Below are 22,955 nucleotides of genomic sequence, written 5' to 3' on the forward strand. Positions count from 1 at the left end.
TCATAAATAAATGTCACAGACGCTAATAAGAATATATAATCTTATTAAAAAGTGAAACGAAATCAGAGCACTACAATCAATTCCCGAATTAAAATTCAAGCATGTAAACAAATTTACCGACAAATCCTAAGGGAGAAAAATCAGATTATGCACCCCGAAAATTCGATATGCAATAAATGACAACAACATTAAAAGTTCACGAAATTCCTAAATTTGATCTATGGCTCGCTTGCTCTTGCTGGTCCGGCTGGACCCCACACCTAAGCGCCTCCACAATCCAGCCGAGCGGTCGATGTCCCGACCGAACCCGACCGGACTTAACGGTCAAGATCAGCCCGGTTTGCCTTCGACGCCACACGGTCATCCGTACGGAAATCCTAACCGCGGGCGCACCGCGGGGATTCACACGCGCGAAGCACCGGATCGCCGCCCGGGGGAAGCAGTTAACAGTTCTCCTCTCCCCCGTCTTAAAAACGTGACGGAAGATTCGCCTTTCACTTTCCCCGAGGCGCAGAACCGGCGGACTGCAAGTGTCAGAGCCAGCGACATTAAGAGAGAGAAATAGAAAGAGAAAGAGAAAGAGAGAGAACACAGAGAGAGAGAGAGAGAGAGAGAGAGAGAGAGCGCGGCGGAGACGACGGCGGCCGTTGGTGGTGGTGGTGGCGCGAAGGGGAGATGCAGTTGACGGAGGAGGGCGGCCCCGCCGCCGCCGCTGGGGAGTCGCCGGAGGTGGTGGTCGTCGGAGTGAGGATGGACGCGGCGAGCCGGGAACTGCTGACCTGGGCTCTGGTCAAGGCGGCTCAGCCCGGCGATCGCGTCGTCGCTCTGCACGTCATCGAGGATACATCCTCCATTGGTACGGCTTCTCCCTCCGTCCTCTCTCTCTCTCTCTGTGAGTTTGAGTTTGCTTTGACTTCTTACGGCGGCGTGCGGTGTTTCGGAAGCAGGGACGGCGTCGTTTCTCTCTCTGGTGAAGGCGTTCGATTCCGTGCTGGCGGTGTATGAAGGTTTCTGCCACTTGAAGCAGGTACAGTTTCCATTTCCGTTCGAATTCGAGGAAAATCTTGCTCAATTTATCTGCTTGTTCTGCTTGGGGGCTCGGAAAGTGAGAGCTTGGGTTTGGGTCTCTCTGCTTTGCTTTGTGTAATGCTAAGATATGGCGGTCGCTTTGGACTGTGAGAGTGCTTTTTCACTGCTTCGGTTTACGTTGTCTTCCCCCTATTTTTGTAGGTGGATTTGAAGCTTAAGGTATGTAGAGGACCGTCGGTGAGGAAAGTTTTAGTACAGGAAGCGAAATCGTACCCTTCGGCTAAGGTGGTCGTCGGAACCTCCAAGAGTAATCATACTATCCGGTCACCGGCGTCGGTTGCTAAGTACTGCGCGAGGAATTTGCCCAAGAGTTTCTGGGTTTTCGCTGTGGACAATGGCAAATTCATATTCAAGAGAGATGCAGTAACAGATGCACAATGCAGACAAGGTGTGAATTTTCCTTCCCTTTCCCCTGTTATTTGTTCTTGATCAAAGTGGTTGATTGGGATGCTGATACGTTCGGTAACTTCCACGTGTCTTGAAACAGATAATAACCAGCGCAAGTGTTATGGTCCTGCGAGTCATTGGTCGCTGAGCAGGAAAATATCCGATAAAGACGATCAAGGAAGTCACTGTTGTTTGCAGGAGTGTAATTTTTGTTGTGAGAAGAAAGCCTCTGAACAAAACTCTGCAAATTCGGCTGTAGAAGCTATTGGAGATAGCGACACGGAAGTTGACAATTCGATGGCGCTGGTGCCGTTTCAACCAAATGAAGCAGTTTCAAGGTCTAATTCTTCACATGGCCTCAAAAGTGGATGGATGTTCGTTCGGCGCATACTCTTAGGAGGGCAGCGTATAGAGGAATCTGGTGGCAAAAAGATGCCTGTTCAACAGGTATTGAGACGATCAACCACACATTCTTCTGCTATAGTCCATCCAGATCAAAAGCAGAGCTGTTCTGCTCAAAATCATACTTGCAATTTGGATGGAGAGAATGGAGCAATTGTACCAGATGGGGAGGCAGCTGCCAGTCCTCCTTCCCCTTGCAGTAGCTCTAAAGAGTTTCCTGAAGAACTTGAGGGCCTTCATGAGAAATATTCGTCTACTTGTAGATTGTTTAACTATGAGGAGCTTCTGGTGGCAACCTCTAACTTCATTCCAGGTACTTCTTTCCCCAAATACTAAAATACTGTGCAAGATTTGATGTGTTCAAATTATGAGCCGTGGATTGACCTACTTTCTTGATTTCAGAGAATATGGTTGGCAAAGGCGGTTGTAGTAAAGTCTATAGAGGATGTCTTCCTGATGGCAAGGAGCTGGCAGTGAAAATGTTGAAGCCATCTGATGGTGTAGTGAAAGATTTTGTCTCAGAGATTGATATCATTACTGATTTGCATCACAACAACATAGTATCCTTATTTGGATTTTGCTTTGAGAGCAACAAATTTGTTCTGGTCTATGATTTTGTACACAGAGGAAGCTTAGAAGAGAACCTCCATGGTATCTATCTGATCCTTCCATCAGTTACAAAATTTCACCTTAGCAACTTTTCTTGACTGCTGGCTGTGTCTTGTTTTAAGGCAATAAGAAGGATCTGCATGCATTTGGTTGGCGAGAGAGGTACAAGGTGGCTGTTGGTGTGGCTGAGGCTCTGGACTATATGCATAATGGCTGTGGTCAACCAATAATCCACAAAGATGTGAAATCATCAAACATTCTTCTTTCTGATGATTTTGAGCCTCAGGTGGTGGATGCAGACTTCTTCATTCTGTCCTATTTTGTATTATTGTCCTCACTAATGTCTGCTTTGGCCTTTCAGTTGTCAGATTTTGGAATGGCCATTAGGGTTCAAGATCTTTCTACCCAAGTAATCAGCAACGATGTTGCAGGAACTTTTGGGTGTGTATTATGTCCTCTATCCAGCTTCAGCAGTTCCTTTGTCAGTTTTTGTTACCACAATACCTGCAACTTTAGTCATGCTTCCACATGTTGCTAACATATGCTTTTATGGCAGTTATTTGGCTCCAGAGTACTTCATGCACGGCAAAGTGAGTGACCTCATAGATGTTTATGCATTTGGTGTCGTAATCCTTGAGTTGATCTCTGGTAGAAGGCCAATTGATGGTGAATGTCCAAAAGGTCTGGAAAGCCTGGTTATGTGGGTAAGTTGTTATGGTCCAAATGTTGGGCAAGACACGTACATACACAAGCTGCTTTGCATTAAAATCCTTATGATTGTATATGGGAAAATATGTTTGAAGCCTTGAGTTATTACTATAAAGCATGAACGGATTGGAGCACTTTTATACTGACATTTATATAAGCAGGCCAGTACTCTGGTACTGGAAAAATTGAACTTCCACATCAGGCCCTTATTTGATGACATGTTGACATTTTGTGGAATGGCATTTTGTTAATATGAATATGTGCAACATATCCTTTGCTGAGTGCTTCAGTGGAAAGGATATATTATATTTGCGGTGCTTTTTATGAAAATGCCTGCCGGTAGCAATTATATGAGTGGAGGATTGTTTATGACATGCAGGCAAAGCCTATTTTGAAGGCTGGGAAGGTATCACAGTTGCTTGATCCAAGCTTGGACCGTGATTATGACCCTGAACAGATTGGCAGAATGGTTTTGGCGGCAACCCTTTGTATCAGACGTTCATCCAGATTTCGACCTCGAATAAGCCTTGTAAGCACGGTTATTGTTCTACTGTGACCCCTCCTTTTCTTCAATGTATTGATGACAATTTTCTAATTGGGGTTTAAATTAATTGCAGATCCTGAAGCTCCTACAAGGTGACGAGGAAGTACGTGAGTGGGCAAGGCAACAAATTAATTCCTCAGAAGAACTTGATGAAATGGAAGGGGAAGACTCTCCTGTTAGCATCCAATCACATTTGAATCTTGCATTTCAAGATTTGGAGGATGATTCTCTCTCTGTTAGCAGCACGGATCAAAGCATGTCATCGGAGGATTACTTGCAAAGCAGATGGAGTCGCTCATCTAGCTTTGACTGACCAGCGGTCGAAGGACATACTCCATTGAGCATGGTTTGGTTGCTGTGTGATTTGTCTTTGTAAATTGATTTGTGTAGTCCTGTTGTCTCAATTTTCCACTGTTAATTTCAGTTATTACTGGGTCTTGGAAGAGAGGATTTCGCAAGTTAGGCCCCCTCCTTGACACCAGTATCACTTTTTAGCTTCTAGTCCCTGTTTTGCCGGGCTGGTTTTGACCTGACCATTGGCCTTGGTTCGGTCCAGTTGCGTTGCTAAGATGTAGCATGAGTAAGGCATCATCTTTATTCTGGTCCTCCCCGTGGCTAAATGGCATATGCTGATCCTACAATGGATTATTTGGTCAGCTTTCTAAGTGTTTTTGTGCTAAGCTTCTAACGGCTAATGATGACACCCTGTTTCCTGTAATGTGGTCGGCTAACTAGAGTTGCTAAGGCCTTGTTTGTGGGCAATGGAATTTATTAACTCTCATCATATGCAAGACAGCGGGCCATATAATATGAGTTGCTTTGCTTCTTTGACAAGCATCATTCTTTACTTCCAAGCCTCTAGGATTCGTGTCCCGTTCCTTTTGAACGTCAAGCTAGGATTACCTCATTTTTTTAATTGTACCATTGGGGCCCGAGGGATAAGAGGTCATATGACAATACGTGAAGACAATCCTAGGTTCCACAGATTGTAAGCTTGACAATGGGAATCCTTGTTCGATGTTGAAATCTTAATCCTAGTCTTGTTTCGACTCTGAAATTCCGATGTAACTTGGCTTTGTACAGTAACTGAAAAGCTCCTGAAAGTGGGGTAGCTCAAATTTTGAACTTTTGGTGAGGGCATCATACTCTGTTTGATTTGCCAGCGGTAAAGGCCGATACAATTTGAGTGTAACGGTGGAGACCTTTCTCATTAATCTATCTCGCATCTAAGTTAACCACTTTATTTTGGACGAAACTCCTCGAGACTTTCATTATATTTTCTTCATTACAAAGTATTTGCTTATCCATGCCTTTTCTAGACCTAGACACTAGAAATCACCATTTTCACTTTCGTTATATTTTCTTTCTTTACCCGGTCTAATTCTAAATTTGAGAGTTTGAACTTTCTTAATCTAACTCTTGGACCTAGATGTTTCTCTCTCCCAATTTAGATTTGGGAGTTTAATAATGTTGATGGGAATTCGATACCTTGTGCCTATCCATGTACATGATCTACACCTTTAATTTCAATGAACAAAAAATTACTCTTCCAAAAGTTAGATCTATGTTTATTCAACCTATTTTAGTTATCTCCATATGGCGATGGTGTAGAGGAAGTTGAACTTAGACGCATAGCCCCGGCTAAAAATGCTATAGCTATTGGACAAGAATTTTCGGCGTATTTTCATCATTGACGATGATAAGAAATCTAGTTATTGGCTGCAAATTAATTTGCTTGATAGATCCATTCTTATGGAACAAGTATATATTTAATTCTCGGTACTCTGTTGATTTTCCTTGTTTTTAAAATTTTGTTTTGTTTTGTATTGCTTTGATTTGTTTTGCCATGAAAGCCTATATATTTCTCATGTATTATTTTAAGCAATGATTAAAATTTTCTTTCAAAAAAAAAAAAAAAAAAAAGGCTTCCGCCGGCCCATCCGGGGGCTGGAACTAGCTTTTTCTTTTTTATGCCCTGATATTTGGAAATCGTAGAAGAGAGTATTTCAAGTTACAGACTTTTATAGACACAAAGAAACTCATTTATTTCACGTATGGGCTTAGGAATGTTTCAGATATTTCATGCTAAAATGTCAATTTACGAGAACGCACGCTTGAAAGAAAGCCAAATTGGAGAGGTTGAGAAATAAATGCAATTCGACATTGTCGTTACGTTTGGACAGACATAAAATGCAAAAGCATACAAAACTGTCGGCCTATCATTAAGGTACAAATCAAAGATGGAACGAGTTCAGTTTTGGGCCGAACTTTGATCTTGTAAGGGCACGGATGACAAACTATCTAGCTAAAAATTAATTTTTGAAGAGAAATAGAAGAGAAATAGATTTTTTTATTTCCTGAACAAAAATTTGTATTTGATAACGATGCAAAATTTATATTATTGGAATATAATTTTGTTTGATAACAACACAAAATTTCTCCTTCTTAGGGCGATGGATGGCAGTGGACAGCGGAGGCGACAACCGACGGGCAATGATTGGTGGGTGGTAGGCGGATGGCCGATGAAAAGATTTTTTATTTCAAATTTTAGATTTCTATTCTAAACCTATTTCTGGAATAATAATAAAAATGAAATAGTTTTACTAAATGGATTTCTATTCGAGAAATAAATTTGAAGTAGAAAAATTATTTTTGAAACAGAAATTCTGATTTATCATGTATCCCTAAGTGTTCATTCGAAGAATCTGAGATTGCCGCCTAAAATGGGACAGCATCCACCACTGTTACGAAATAGGGCAGAGAGTGATGAAAAGCAGCAACGGCTCTAGTTGTCGCGCATAGACCACTTCTTCGAAAATTTAAACTAGAATTAAAACCTTCATTGGTTTGCTCAACCTCAAGTTCTAGGAAGTGTTTTGGTTCTCCAAACTCTTTCATCTGAAATCCTATAGAGAGATTTGCTCTGATTCGATATATCACGTATTCATTATCTTCAATAATGATTAGGTCATCATTATAGATTAGTATCATTGAAAGCCTTTTGCCTTCTTCCTTCACAAACTGGCTTACGTCTACTAGTGCTAGTAAGTGGTCACTTTGCACAAAAAAATCATGTGATGTCCCTATGCCTTGTTTTAAATAAAATGTTTTATTGAATTCGTAGAAATAACTTGGATGAGTCTTATTCTTAAAACCGTTCTACTGCTTCATATATATTTGTCAATTTAACTCTCTACATAGGAAGACATTTTTCACATCACCGTGTCATAACTATATGACTTATTGCCAATTAGACATGTTAAAATGGGCCATACATTCATTTCTTAACCCATATTCGATTGGTTGAATTATTATATTGATTAATTATATTCAACGAATGAGTCATAAGTGAATTTAGGATGGTAAAACTTAAAAAATATGAGTGTTAAATGGGTTTATAACTTATTTAGACCTAACCCACATTTATGATTCTTTCTTCACTCTCTCCCTCACTTCTTCTTATGCTTACTCACTCCACGCTCTCATCTAAGTTTGGATGTGGGTTTTCCTCGATAAGGTTAAATATAGAAGTATTTTAGCAATATGGGTTAAGTTGAATATGCTTTACAAAATTTATATTACATGGAAATAAGTATATTTGAGTTGGACTATTTTCGATCTAACCAACTTGTTTGACAGGTCTATTGCCAGTGCTAGTGAGATTTAAACTATAGTAACATTTGCCGCTAGACTAAAGGTTTTGCCATGTGGCGCAGAACACGCTGTCGGATAAAAAGAAATTTGAAAGAAGGGAAACCATGTGTTTCACTTTTATTTATTTATTTTTCGTTTTAATCCGTAGACGCTTCCTTTTTTAATTGGATTAAAGGAAAAGATGGAAAAACATATATAAAAAGAAAATATTATATAGGCCAGACGGCGTTGAGAAGATGCAAAAGTATTAGTAAAGATAAAGAAGTCGGATTCGACAAGAGTGGTTGGGAGGAGAACGACAATTGCTCCACTTAGCGGAGCATCCTGATCAAAGTCGTCTTTTGACTCTCTCCAGCTCGTGCCTCAAGCCGTAAGCATGAATTGAAGGCCCAACGAGGCGTCCCCACGAGCGATTTTAATATTTGGCCTTTTTAATGGGTAGGTTGTAGCATAAGGCATCATCTTTATTCTTGTCCTCCCCATGGCTACATAGTATATGCTGATCCTACATTGGATCATTTGGTCAGCTTTTTAAGTGTTTTTGTGCTAAGCTTCAAACGGTCAATGATGACACACTGATTCATGTAATGTAGTCAGCTAACTAGAGTTGCCAATGGAATTTATTAACTTTCATCATTTGCAAGTCAGTGGGGCATATGATATGCGTTGCTTTGCTTCTTTGACAAGCATTATTCTTTACTTCCAAGGGTCTAGAATTCGTGTCCCTCTCCTTTGGAATTCCTTCAAGTTATGATTACTTTCTGTTTTCCTGTACCATTGGAGCCTAAAGTATTGGAGGTCATGGCAATACGTGAAGACAATCCTTGGTTCCACAGATCGTAAGCATGACAATGCGAATCCTTGCTTGATGCTGAAATCTTAACCCAAGTCTCATTTGGACTTGGAAATTCGGATGCAACTCGGCTTCTTACAGTAACTAAAAAGCTCCTGGGACTAGGTTTGGTCAATTTTTGGGAGTAACAGTGGAGACCTTTCTCATTAATCCATCTCGATATAAGTTAACCACTTTATTTTTGGGGAAACTCATTAATATTTCATTTATTTTGTGAAAGATGAATGATTTGAAAAATATTTTTCTTAAAAATGATTGTTTAGATCCATCACAAAAATGAATGAACGAAAATATTCCCATTGTCCATGAAAATATTTAAACAAAAATTATTATCGATAATGAAAACTTTTTTAACTAAGAGATATAAAATTTTTGTTTAGAAAAATACTTTGCAAACGATTCATTTTTCATAAAATAGCGGAGTCTAGCACTTTAAAATATATTTTCTTTGTCAAAAGGTAGTATTTGCTTATCCATGCCTTTTCTAGACCTTGAGTCTTGACACTAGAAATTATCATTTTCCCTGGTGTTGAACAGAGGAAAAATTGCTTCTGCTGTCCCATCTGGAGCCTAAGTAGCACCGACACTAATGTGCGACACGTGACATGACACGACATAACACGCCGATACGTCGTTTTTAAAAAAACAGAGAATTCTAACACGTTGGAACACGTTATATGTTAAATATTTTTATATATACATAATAAATTATCATTTTTATGATTATTTCAATCAAATTAATTTGAATCAAATTCATAAATAAATAAATAAATAATTTTAAAAAAATCCTAGAATGAATTTATACTAAAAACATTAATCCGCAATTTGTTAATATCATTCATTGTTTCAATTTGACAAATTCAACTCTATTTCAGTATTCATAAAATTTGGAGAAAAAATAAGTGATCTATATTTTGGACTCGCATATTAGATATAGTGGAAGACAGGAAAAAAAAATTAAGGGGTGAATTGTGTATCACGAGAAGTGGGAGGCGGAAGAGAAGAGAAAGACTAGGTTTTTCTTCTTTCTCAATTTATTATTTTTATAATTGTGCTTTATTTTTTCACATATATATATTTTGACCTCTCATTTATTGAATTTTTAAAATCATGTGTCGGAAACTCGTATATCAGAATTCTGACTCGAGTGTCAAAGAGTCTCAAGGTGTCGGATTTTTCGACATGTGTTGACCGAGTGTCCAAGAATGTTAGACAAGACATGAAAGCTCTCGGAGGGTGTCGATACTTCATGGTCTGAAGCTAGCCTTTTCTTTTTATCCCCCAATATCTGGAAATCGAGAAAGGAAATTATTTTAAGTTACAAATGTTGGATGTATGCCCTAAAGCTACTATATAATAGTTACATGTTAGGGATTTCAGTTGTACTATTATTATTATTTTTTAATTAATGGCAATGACGTATTTATTTATTTATTTTTCCAATTATTTTATATTTATGAATGATTCCACAACTAGACCTATTCTTAAGACGTCAAGAATATATGTGACGAGTTCATAGTTAGACTGAATTTTTAAATTGTTTCTGGTCAATGGATTATTGAGTAGATATTTATAATCCTATCGAGACCAGTGTGTTTTTAACTTCACCATTAAGTATTGGATACTTAAGGGAATGATGAGTCACATGTCATTGGGTATTATGATGCTTGAGTTAGAACATATATGTTTGTATTAGACAAGTTCACTGAATGTGACGCATATGGAACGATTAGCGATATGGAAGCTTTTAGCATGGTCAATGTCTAATTGTTCATACTTTGGTCTTGTGTAGATAATCCTTAGATGTGAAGCACAACGTTAACTTTGTATGTCAAACAACTATGGTTTACAGGTGCATGTAATGCCGAGTCGTTGATTTGTCTTTATACCTGATGGTCATAGTTTGTTCATATACGAAGTTGCACATGTGCAAAATATGAAATCTGTCTCCTTATTACATTCAAGGTATAATAATAGTGTCCTATGCAATTTAATTATGATACTGCATTGAAATCCTTGTCTGAAGTTGTAATTGAGAATAAATTGTTTATGTCTCAAATAAAATGCATGTCAATTAGATTTGTACATATGATCGAATTGGTGACTTGACAAATATTTCATGATCTTTATTGATCAGGACATAGTAAGATAGAGGGATTAAATTACACTGTAACCAAAACTGACAGGTTTATTATGTTCTTAAAGCATTCATACTATCTGGGTAGCCATGACATATTGCTAGATGTCAATCATGGCTTGTAAGACCCAAAGATTAATCGGGATAATTAATTCTTTTGGGAGTACTAATGTGTTAGTACAAGTCATACTACCAGCTTAGTGATGAACTTAGGGATGTCACACACTATGATAACGTGGAACAAGAGAGAAATGATGTTGTAAATATGTTTGCAATTACTGCAATCGAATTGAGTCGATTTGAAATTAAATTAAATGAGATTTAATTTAATTTGTATTAAAGCCACGGGCCTACTTTCATATGATGCACACGCATGCCCAAAGTGGATACATGTTAATGTACCCCAAATGTACATATAAAGATTATGTCATTTTTATTTTTATTATTTTTAGTTTTCTTTAAGGGGATTGATTAATTAATTAATTAATTAATTAATTAATTAATCAATATATATATATATATATATATATATATATATATATATTTTTAATTGGGAAGCTTCATGCATGAACGATTGACCGTTCATGCATGAAGCATCATGCAAGATCGTGCTTTAAGAGATGGCCCACGATCAGCAATCGTTGCAGATTCGTAAAATACTATATGAAATTCCGCAAAAAGAGTTGCTAAAAAACAGAGAGAAAAACTGTGTGCGTGTTCTTGTGATTTTTGTGTGTTCTTGTGTTTTTCAAACGTGAGAAAAAGAGGGATTCTCTCTCGTTTGGGCCGCGACTAAAAACATCAAGGATACGACGGATTGTTTCCACGAGATTGTTAGCATAATCATAGTGGTGATTATCCGAAAGTTCTCTCTTCCGTTCGACGTCCATTGTTGGTATGTCTGAACTAGAGGTCCGACGTTGGTGGGGCTCGAACTGTAGAACATCCGAACCAATTCGTATAAAGCGCGCTTCGAGGGATAATTCGTTTAACTCCCATTTTATATTCATATTTTTTATTAAAACGCATGAACAACACCTTTGGAGAATCATGTATAAAATATATTATTTTTGTTTCTGCTGTATTTTTAAAGTTTTACCTATACATGATTTATGAAACCCCACAACAGACTACTATGGACACAAAAAGATCTCATATATTTCACGTATTGGCTAGGAATGATTCATATATTTCGTGCTAAAATGTCAAATTACGAGAACGCAAGCTTAAAAGAGATCCAAATTGCAAAGGTTGAAAATTAAATGCAATTCGACATTATTGTTACGTTGGACAGGCGTAAGGAAAAGAATGCAAAATCATATAAAACTGTTCGCCCATCATTAAAGTACAAATAAATAATGAAGCGAGTTTAGTGTTGGGCCGAACTTCAATCTTGTAAGTGTTCATTTGAAGAATCCGAGAAAGCAGCTCAAAATAGGACAACAACGACTACTGTTACGAAATAGGGCAGAGTTTGATAAAAAGCAGCAACAGCTAGGGGTGTGCAACGGAAACCGCCCGAACCGGGAACCGGCCAGACCGGACCGGACCGGTCGGTTTCGGGCGGTCCTAGAGGGTCTCGGTCTGGTCTCAGGTTCCTATTTTTGGAACCGGTGACCAGATTGGTCCGGTTCCCGGTTTCGGGTCGGAATCGAACCAGATCGGACCAGACCGACCATTTATATATATATGTATATTTTAATTTCTGAAAAAATTATAGTACCCATTACCATCATATTCATTTATTCTCTCATAACTCAAAGCTAATAATCCCTCCCATTTTTTGCGTTTCTGAACTATATTCAACAGTAACAACCATCACATCAGCTTTTATTTTCCAAATTTTTGCAATTCTCCTCACTTGCCTTTCCCTCTTGAAACCTAAATGGCTAAATCCCTCTCTTTTTTTTTTTTGTTAGTTTCTACTTTAATATACAGTAACCATCATATCAACTTCCATTTTCCCAATTTTTGTGATCCAACTCGGCGGTAATTCGATTCAACTTCCATTTTCCCAAACCCTTCCTCCGCGCAACATCATCATCTCTTCGCTCTTTCCCGTCTCCCGTCGCGGCCCGACGATTCCCAAGGCCCTCTCATTCTTTGAGGTGAGTCTCGAGTCCCATCCTCGATCAACTCTTTTGCTCTGTTTTCATTGCCGCGTGGCTTGGTTGTTTGATCATTTATACTCTGTAGTCCCATCTTCGTGTGTTTCCGACATGCGATTGTGCTGTATTGATGTCGCATTTGGGGGGGCGGTGGGTGATTGGATTTCGTCTCCTCTGCGCATTTTGGTGTGGGTGCACGCCTCGTTAGGGGATTTCAATCTCTTGGCTCTCTGTTGAGATTTAATTCTTCATGTCTTGATGAAAGATGGGTTGGTGTAACTCTATTATTTGTGTTGGTTGTGTTTTGTGGACAGTGTTGCTATATTAGGCGCCACCGTGACCTATATCTTCTGTTGTCGATGCTCAAGCGAGTTGCTGAACCACTGGATTTTGTCGAGCTGATTCGAAGAAGAGAGGGACAAAATTTATGCTTTGGATCAGTGTTTCTTCTTTATATGTTTTTTTTTTGTTTGTTGATTATTGATGTTTTGTTGAGTCCCTTTTCTATTTTAGGATTATGATGTGCGATTTTGGAATCCCATCGTTAAGATTTTGCAAAGCTTAGTGGGTTTTGTTGGATGTAATTGAATGACGTCTCCTGTTCTAGAACTTTTGCAAGTAATAAAGAGTGCATTTGTTTGTGCTTTTGGTTGGATGTTACGTGGTCGTTCAACTGGTCTCTGAACATGACCCATTTCTGTTTTTCATCTTTTGTAGTGAATAAGGCGAAATGTTCTTTCTTTGTGGTCTCTGAACATGACCCATTTCTGTTTTTCCATCTGTTGTAGTGAAAAGGCGAAATGTTCTTTCTTTGGAAGATCTCACCTTTCTTTCGATTCTTTGTAGCACGTGATTGTCTGGTGTGTCTTGTTTGTGATGGCTCTGGAGTGTCATTGCTGATGAGTAGAGTGAATGGATGTGTAGATTCCAGTGGGGGGTAGTCATAGTTGAGTGCTGGAATTCTTGGTCAGCTTGTCTACTGAATCGAATGGGATTGCTATGTGCGTGAGTATTGCTGGTGCATAGTCGTTTTCAAGTTCGTGCGCTCGATCTAGTGTCCCCCAATTTGCTTTCACTCGGTGATGAGGAGAACTATTGTTTTGCCGATGCTCGTTCGGCTAGTGTTGATCGAAGAGTAGCTATATTGCCTTGTGAGTTGTGAATGAATGGGCGTGCTTGTTGGTGTCCGCTTGCCATGAATTTTATCTGTTCCAAACTTGATTTTGTTAATTCTTATCTGGCATAAGACCGTGCCCCATTCTTTCTCTTCAAACGTGGAGTAGATATTGATATCCATTTTGTTGGCTTGGCTTAACATATCTTGACCTTGGTTTTGATCTTATTCCTTCCTCCCTTTTTGGAAGAAAAAGTATCACTTTGGCTATTGGAAATTTGCTCTTGCTCGAGGTGCGACTTAATATTTGCTTAATTTTTTAGTATCTATTTTGATAGGTATAGTTATATGATAAATATGGACATGGCATTAAGAAGTAAGGCTGCAATCATATCTTTAGTATCCCTATTGTTGTAAATGAATATGATGGTTTGATGGCTCATTATAATGTTTTGTTTGATTCGGGTGATCTATTTATATGTCAATGGAAGTGGATCAATCAAATGATGATATGAATCCTATGATGGACTCACTAGAACATAAAGGTAAAGAAATTGAAAACCTCGAAGTGGCATTCAACACAAACAAGGTATCTAATGCTTGTCTTTCTAGTGCAAAATTGAGAAGGAGAAAACTATGGTGATTTGCAATTATTATGGGGCCAAGTATATGTACTCTGTTGATAATGGTACTTCCGCTATGTTGAAGCATTTGAAAAAGTGCAATAATCATCCTCACAACATAGATAAGAAGCAAATTTTTTTCACCCCACATAGAGCACAAGGGATAACAATGGAGCATACTAGTACTGATAGTAGTGCAACTGTCTTATCAGCATGGGAATTTAATCAAAATCGTTGTAGACAAATGCTTGTTCGAATGATCATAACGGATTAACTACCTTTTTCGATGGTTGAGCGTGTTGGATTCCGAGATTTTATTAATCAGTTACAACCTCTCTTTCATCACATCTCACGATTTACAGTGGCTAGAGATTGCATAAATTTATATCTTTGTGAGAAAAAAAGTTTGAAGACTTTATTTGGCAAGCTTAAGTCTAGGATTGCACTCACAACTGATACATGGACTTCCATCCAAAATTTGAATTATTTATGTCTTACCGCACATTTTATTGATGACGACTGGAAACTGCACAAACAAATATTCAATTTTGTGGTGATGCCTAGTCATAAGGGCAAGGATATCGGGAAAATGATTAAGAAATGCATCTATGAATGGGGAATAGAGAAAAAAGTGTCCACAATCACTGTGGATAATTCTAGTTCTAATGATGTTGCAATTGGTTTTTTAAAAGGAAAATTATCAAGAGCTAGGCTATTGATCTTGGAAGGTGATGTTTTACACATGAGGTGCACGGCTCATATTTTAAACTTGATTGTGAAGGATGGATTGACTGAGGTACATGATTCTATTATACGTATTCAAAACGTGGTTAAGTATATGAGAAGTTCTCCCATGAGAGCTAAAACATTTCAAGGTTGCATTGAAAGTGCGAGGATCACTTATAAGGGTTCGGTTTGTCTTGATGTCACAACTAGGTGAAACTCTACTTATCTCATGTTGGATACTACTTTAAAATTTAGAAAAGCTTTTGAAATGATGGAAGAAGATGATCCTTCTTTCTTAAGTGAGCTTGACTATGACACTCCTACATATGAAGATTGTGAATATGCCAAAATTCTTTCAGTATTTTTAAAGAAGTTTTATGATGCCACCAACAAGATGTCCGGGACTCTATATATCACTGCGGATGATTGTTTCAATGAGATAGCAACTTTATATAAAACTTTGAAACAAGCGGAGAATGTTTCGGATCTTAGTTTGAAAGTTTTGGGTGCAAAGATGAAGGAGAAGTTTGACAAATACTATGGGAGTTTTGAAAAAGTGAATATGATGGTGTTGATCGCGGTGATATTTGATCCAAGAAGAAAGATGAGCTATGTGCGGTATTATTATAGATTAATCTATGATGATAGTGTGAAAGTTGATGAAATGTATGATAAGGTGAGAATTGCCCTGGAAAGATTGTTTCATTTTTATGAAAAATCTCATCTTAATTCTTGTGATAGAAATTTGGGTATTAATATTGATAGTAGTTGGGATCCTGATAACCATGAGGAGGGTAAGAAGGATGATCTTGATTTGGTTGAGGATTTCAATTCAGACAAGGCATTTGATATCTTTCTTCGCGAGGAGAAAAAAGTGTCGGCAAGTAAGCTATCTAAGCTCGATAAGTATCTTAAAGCCGAACGTGAAGAAAATCGTGATCTTGACCTATTGAAATCCTTTCTTTAATGGCTCGAGATATTTTATCTATTCTTGTAACAACCGTTGCTTCGGAGTCGACTTTCAGTACATCTGGTCATGTGCTTGATGGCTTTCGAAATTCTTTAACTCCTACAGCGGTTGAAGCTTTGATTTGAACTCAAGATTGGTTAAGAAATGCTACCATGCCGATTAATGTTGAAGAGAGTGCATTGAGAATGCGGAAAGATTTGAATGGGGTAAGTCATCAATGTATCTTTTTATCTTGTAATTCTTTTTTATATCTAATCAATGAATGCTCTATTTAATATTTTGTTTTGTTAGATATGAATGATGTTCATTCAGAGCTTACCGGTAAATAAAGTTTGCAAGTTCAAGTGGAAGAAATATATGTGGTGAGATTTTTTCGTTAATTATTTGAGTTCAATTAAAAGTAATTCTACTTTAAAACTAATGTTGAGTTATCATATATACTTATTGCAGGACTATTAACAAGTTTTGGGCTCTTGAATTTGATCATATTTTGCTTGCTTGAACAAAGAATCTATTCCCCTCGGGCCTTGCAACATTGAGTGATTCGGCGAGATGTATGGAGTTTGGTAATTTAATGTTGAATCTCTTGTGCTAATTTTGAAATTTGATTATGTTTCTTATTCCATGGAGGGTTTGTTCTAGATTAGTTATGACCACTAATGGATGGTATTGAACAATGGCCAAACTATGTGTTGAATTTTTGTTGAGTTCGGATTCTGTTTTTCTTTTGCTTTTTGCCTTTCTAATAATATTTATGTTCATGAGAATGGAGGTGAGTGTGAAATATGTTTGGAAATAAAAACTTCTCTGATATTTCAAATTTGTGTGGATCTTTAGCTTATTTTTTTGTTTCATAACAGTGCAAGGACATAGGGTATGATGCATGATATTAATTTTTGTTTCCACAAAGTTGACGTTTTAATTTAATAGGGCGTCACTTTGTTGGTCACAAAGTGAATAAAAAAACTTGACCAGATCATAATCTCATGCATTACTTTACTAGTAATTACTATTTATTTTTTTGTTAAATGAAATGAAAATAAGTGATGGTTCTCAGTTCCAAGACAGCTAGTCCAGTCCACGGTCCAGAAAAGTGGGAACCGGTCCGGTTCCTGGTTCTTGGGTGGAACTGACAACCGGAACCGATCACCCCTAGCAACAGCTCTGGCTGTTGCGCCCACATCACTTCTTCGAAAAATTAAAACTAGAATTAAAACCGGTTTTTAAAAATACTATTAAAAAATTTTAAAAATTTCTTTTGTTTGGCAATAAACGAAAAACCTGAGCAAGCTCTTTTTCCATCGTGTTTTTCCATATTGGTTCTTTAGGTTTTCATGAGCTGGCTCTTTATCAGTAATTCCATCTGATTTTACCTATTTGTGCGGCTTAAAGAATTTGGAGAACTAAAACACTTTTGGGGACTCATCCCAAATTTCTCTAAAAGATCTCGTGCATGCTTTCGTTGACATATGTATGAACCTTCATTGGTTTGCTCAACCTCGAGTCCAAGGAAGTGTTTTCGTTCTCCGAACTCCTTCATCTAAAACTGCACAAAGAGGTTGGCTCTAATTCAATATATCTCATTTTCATTATCTTCATTGATGATTAGGTCATCAACACATATTAGTATCATTGCAAGCCTTCTGCCTTCTTCCTTCACAAACTGGCTTGGGCCTACTGGCGCTAGTGAGTAGTCACTTTGCACCAGAATTCATGCGATGTTCTTGTACCTTATTTTAAATAAAGCATTTTATTGAATTTGTAGACATAACTTGGATGAGTCTTACTTTTAAAACCGTTTTGCTGCTTCATATATATTTCTCGATTTAAATCTCTACATAGGAAGACATTCTTTACATCCATGTGTCATAACTTTATGCCTTATTGCCAAGTAGATATGTTAAAATAGGTCATACACCCATTTCTTAATTCATATTTGATGGACCGAGTTATTATATGGGTTAATTATATTTAGTGGATAAGTCATAAATGAGTTTGGGATAGTAAAATTTAACATAACATGAATATTAAATGGGTTCACAACTTACTTAGACCTAATCCATATCTATGATTCTTTCGCTCTCTCTCTCCCTCACTTCATCTTGTGTTTGCTCACTCCACGCTCTTATTTTAGTTTGGATATGAGTTTTCTTAGATGAAGTTAAATATACAAGTATTTTAGTAATATGGGTGAGTTGTATATAATTTACTAAATTTGTATTACATGGAAATGAGTCCATTTGAGTTGGACCATTTTTGATCTGACCCACTTATTTGACAGATCAATTGCCAATCCTAGTAAGATTTAAATTATAGTAACCTTCGTCGCTAGACTAAATGTTTCGCCATACCCTAGCTTGCACAACTATGGCATAGAACACTCTGTCAGAGAAAAATAAATTTGAAAGAAGGGAAACTATGTATATAGTCTTTTTTTTCTTTTTTAAATCCATAGACGCTTTCTTTTTTAATTGGATCAGAAGAAAAGATGGAAAAAATATAAATATATAAAATCTTATATAGGTCAGAGGGTGTTAAGAATATGCAAAAGTATTAGTAGAGATGGAGAAGTCTGACTTGACGAGGATAGTTGGGAGGACAACGACAGTTGCTCCAATTAGCGGGGCATCCTGGTCAGAGTCGTCTTTTGACTCTCCAGCTTGTGCCTCAAGCCGTAAGCATGAATTGAAGGCGGCCCAATGAGGTGTCCCCAAGAGCGACCTTTCTTTTCGGCTTTTTTAACGGGTAAAAGGGACAAGAAGTATGGCCGGCCGAAAGATTCGATTGCAAGCGTTTCACACCTACGGCCAAAATGTTTGGATGAAGTCATAATTACTTTGTATTACTCGGACTCGAATGTTCAAGATTGAAGGATCCATATTGTTGCAGCCCTATTGAGATTTTAACAGTTGAAAAGTCTCTTAATACTAAAAATGCTATAATTGGGTAGAGCAACACAACATAATTTATTTATAAGTTCACTCATAATGCGATTTAAATTCCTAATCTCAGAGATAACACATTTGCCCTTAAACCAACCATCTTGATTTTTTTTTTTTTGGCATTTAGGACATCCAACTTGTTTTTGGAGAATGACACAGCGAAATGATGGGTTTTAACATATTTGATATAAGTTATTTTTGGCTATTTCTAGCATATATTTGTGCTATATTTGATCAAGGGAGAATGAAAAAGGAGAGAAAACACCTGAAATTTTAAAATTTTCCACTTAAATGTCCATTCGTGACATAGCCTTAGTGTCCATCAAGTGCATAAAATACCAAAAATAGGAAAATTTTGAAAATTAAATTAAATAAAGAAATGGCAGCATGAATTTCTAAACTTAATATTCAATTTAACAGGTATGTACGATAGAAAAATTAGAGAAAGAAGAGTTTGTAAATTATTTACATATTTGGAAATTTCATTTCATTTTTAGTTTAGAATATGCGAATATTCAAAAGTTCAATGTTCTTTAAGTATATTTTCAGTTGAACGTTTTCAATAATTAAGCTTTAACTTGAAACTATCTTTCCGAATCTATTGTTTGAGATTAGCTGTATGTTTGAGATAAATAGATATCAAAGTAAGAGTAACAACAAGAACCATAAAACTTAGTTAGCTCATTTAATTTTTTAAATTATATATAATCCTGAAGTATTAGGAAATATAACAAGATATTTTTCAAATAACTATATTTTTTTTCTAAATTAAGTGGGTTTGTTTGTCCATTTCATTATCTGTCCACTAAATGATTAAAATAATTTATATTTTAGTTTATCTAGGATAAAGCCAAATATCTTTAGTTTATTCCATTTCACTTTATTTTTGGTTGACATGAAAATCTTTTATCCGGTGCAACTTTCGCAGTTCGCATGATTATATTGCTTATGCGAAGTTAGAAAAATCAAAATCTTTTATCTATAAAGCAAAACCTAGTTTTTTAAAATATATTTTTAAGATATGTCTTATATCAGATTTGGTATGAATATCAATCACCATATATGAATCTCTAGATTCCAATTTATGGCAATGAGCCAAACAGGGAATTCTTCGAGGGCACATAACTATTTTTATATAAATTGCATCCGTTTGGATAAGTTTTTCATGTCATTCGGAAAGTTTTTAAATTAAATTCCATGAATATGTCTTTCGGGGATACTGCACTTCTGTACAATTCTTCAGAGTTCTTCATTTTCTGCTTTTGGGGATGAGGCGTGAGTTTTTTGGGACCTATTTGGGAGTCACTAATCTCTGATCCAAGGCGGGTTATCTACATTTATTAGTTACCAAGGAATTTGATGGAAAGTATATTTATTGATTAGTTAGGCATAATTTTTTTTAAGATTTGATTGTACTTTTATAATAAACTTTAAAATTTGATTATATTTTTTTAAAATTTTAAAATTTAATTACACTTTTTTCTTAAGTGCAGTGCATACCATCATTTCATTTTTTTTAAAATAATTACTAATATCACTCTCTCTATGCTAAATTTCAACATTGTAGTGACATTAGTAGCTTACTACCTAGCCATGTTAACTAGTTGTCATTTAGCCTGCCATATTAACCTCTTTAGCTGAGCCTACACCATGGCCACGTTAGCCTATTATCGGAAGGCCTGCACACATCAATTGATTATCTCTTCGGCAGACCAAACTGTTCACAAAGCTTGTTAGGACCTGTATTCTACCATCGGTTAATTAGGGTTGTGTGACAACCTTGTTTCTATTTCAGAAACAAATTTTCTATTCTAAATTTATTTTTGGAATAAAAATCTATTTAGTAAAATTATTTCATTTTTCTATTTATTATTCCAGAAATAGGTTTAGAATATAAATCAGAAATAAAAATTTTCTATATTTTTATTTCTGGAACATAAATGAGAAATAAAAATTCTTCTCATCGTGTGCTCCATTCGTCGCTGCCGACCACCGTTCGCCGATTGCCGGCCGCCGCCGCCACCGGTCACTCGCCGCCGCCGCCGTTCACCGCCACCAGTCGCCGGCCATTGGTCGCCGACGGCTTTGTGTTTTTATCAAACAAATTTCTATTTTTAGAGTAGAAATTTTATGTCGTTATCAAACGGTTATTTTTATTTAGAAACTCATAGAGAAATAGAAATAGAAAAATCTATTTTTTTTTTCCAGAAATCTATTTCCGGCAAGAATGGTTATCATTCGCGTTCTTAAACTACCAATTCTTCACCAAGACACGTCGCATTTTTCAGATCTTCCTTCCATATTATAGTTACTTTTTTAGGAATGTTAGTGATAATTAAGATATTTCTTTTTTTCTTTATATCTCTCGATATTGTGCTTATATGTCATTTTAATATTCATATATATTTCTTGATTGAACTCTCTACATAGGAAGACATTCTTCACATCCATGTGTCATAACTTTATGATTTATTGCAAATCGACATGTTAAAATGGGTCATACACCCATTTCTTAACTCATATTTGATGGGCTGAGTTATTATATAGGTTAATTATATTTAGTGGATGAGTTATAAATAAGTTTAGGATAATAAAACTTAAAATAATATGAGTGTTAGATGGATTCACAACTTACTTAGACCTACCTTGTATCTATGATTCTTTCTTCACTCTCTCTCCCTCACTTCATCTTGTGTTTGCTCACTCCACGCTCTTATCTCAGTTTGGATATGAGTTTTCCTAGATGAGGTTATATATACAAGTATTTTAGTAATATGAGTTGAGTCGGATATGGTTTACTAAATTTTTATTATATGGAAATGAGTCCATTTGAGTCGGACTATTTTCGATTTGACCCACCGTTTGACAGATCAATTGTCAGTCCTAGTAAGATTTAAACTATAGTAACATTCGTTGTGACATTCTGATTTTCGACCTTACTTTCGACTAAATGAAATGGGCTTTTCATCGACGCGCCTATGGTCTTTTTCTCTGAGTTGGCCACTCATGAGATAACTAGTCTATCGGGTGAAGCCGTTAATGAATCTAAATGCAACAGATTTGAGAATTTGACCGGAAACTGACTGCTTGACCGTGCTAATCTACAAGGGTCAATAAGGCACCGTCAGAATTGATTAAAGATCGGAGATAGGTCATTTTTATAGAGGCATGCAATTAAAGTGTGGGTGATTCCACCTAATTGCAAAAATTTTGTTAAACGACATTAAACCGATTTTTCTATCGTTTCTGTACCATGTGCCTATATTTGAAACCTTGAAACTTTTACGACAACTGAGAGTCGCTTATAAGTTGAAGATACACAATGTGACTAAAAAATAATTGACCATGGGTCGATTGCGCTAAAAATTCGTAAAAGCTACCCGGTGGGTTAGGTAATGCTAAAATCGTGTCAAGTTGAAATTAACCACAAAATTGAATCCGATTTCAGAAATTGAAAGTTTTGTTATATCACGATTTATTTTAGGAACGTCAACTCATGATTTGAAATTTTTTTGGCAAACCCGAGTTTTTGGCAAAAATCAAAGTTTTGCAAAATTTGACCAGTAAATTCGAAAGCCCATTTTTTAGTGCGCTTTCGAAATCCAAGTTGGTTCAATTGGCGAGGGAAAATTATGGAATTGAAGTGGGCACCTACCTTGGCAAGTTGGCCACTTAATTGGATTATTTTGGAGTAGATTTGACTTGAAATTGAAAGGGAAATGTCCAAATTCGTAGCTATGGGGGGCAGCAACCTTTTGGACCACTTGGGTGGCTTCTAGGGGAAGTTTTGGAGGGAATAACGCTATTGGACTCAGCCATGGACTTTGGGGGCCAAGTGTTGAATGGTATCTTTTGGAATACTTTTGAGGTCATTTGGGCCCCCCTCAAGCTGTAGCTCTCTTCTTCTTCTTCCTCAGCTTCTATTCCTCCATGGTTGCTGTTTTTGGAGCTAGAAAACTAGAGAAAACTAGCAGAATATTAGCAGCACTGAAGCCAAGCCGCCGCATGCTATCCAAGCGCCGCCCAAGCCCATCGGAGCTGCTCGACCATGCCCGTGCGCCCGCGAGCTTGTCCGCCACGTCCCGCGCA

The 22,955-nt window shown here is 37.0% G+C and overlaps 1 protein-coding gene across 1 annotated transcript; it reads left to right on the top strand.

The window, feature by feature from the left end:
• The first annotated feature begins 497 nt into the window (after positions 1–497).
• Positions 498–4,523, top strand: LOC104418082 (putative proline-rich receptor-like protein kinase PERK11). Its single transcript, XM_010029305.3, has 10 exons — positions 498–856; positions 948–1,027; positions 1,231–1,477; positions 1,577–2,191; positions 2,281–2,529; positions 2,610–2,773; positions 2,849–2,928; positions 3,044–3,191; positions 3,575–3,724; positions 3,813–4,523. The coding sequence occupies exons 1-10, from the start codon at positions 676–678 to the stop codon at positions 4,050–4,052; spliced, it is 2,154 nt and encodes a 717-aa protein (XP_010027607.2). The 5' UTR covers positions 498–675; the 3' UTR covers positions 4,053–4,523.
• The last annotated feature ends 18,432 nt before the right edge of the window (positions 4,524–22,955 follow it).

The sequence above is a fragment of the Eucalyptus grandis genome, chromosome 9, assembly GCF_016545825.1.
Source record: "Eucalyptus grandis isolate ANBG69807.140 chromosome 9, ASM1654582v1, whole genome shotgun sequence".
Classification (NCBI taxonomy): Eukaryota; Viridiplantae; Streptophyta; class Magnoliopsida; order Myrtales; family Myrtaceae; genus Eucalyptus; species Eucalyptus grandis.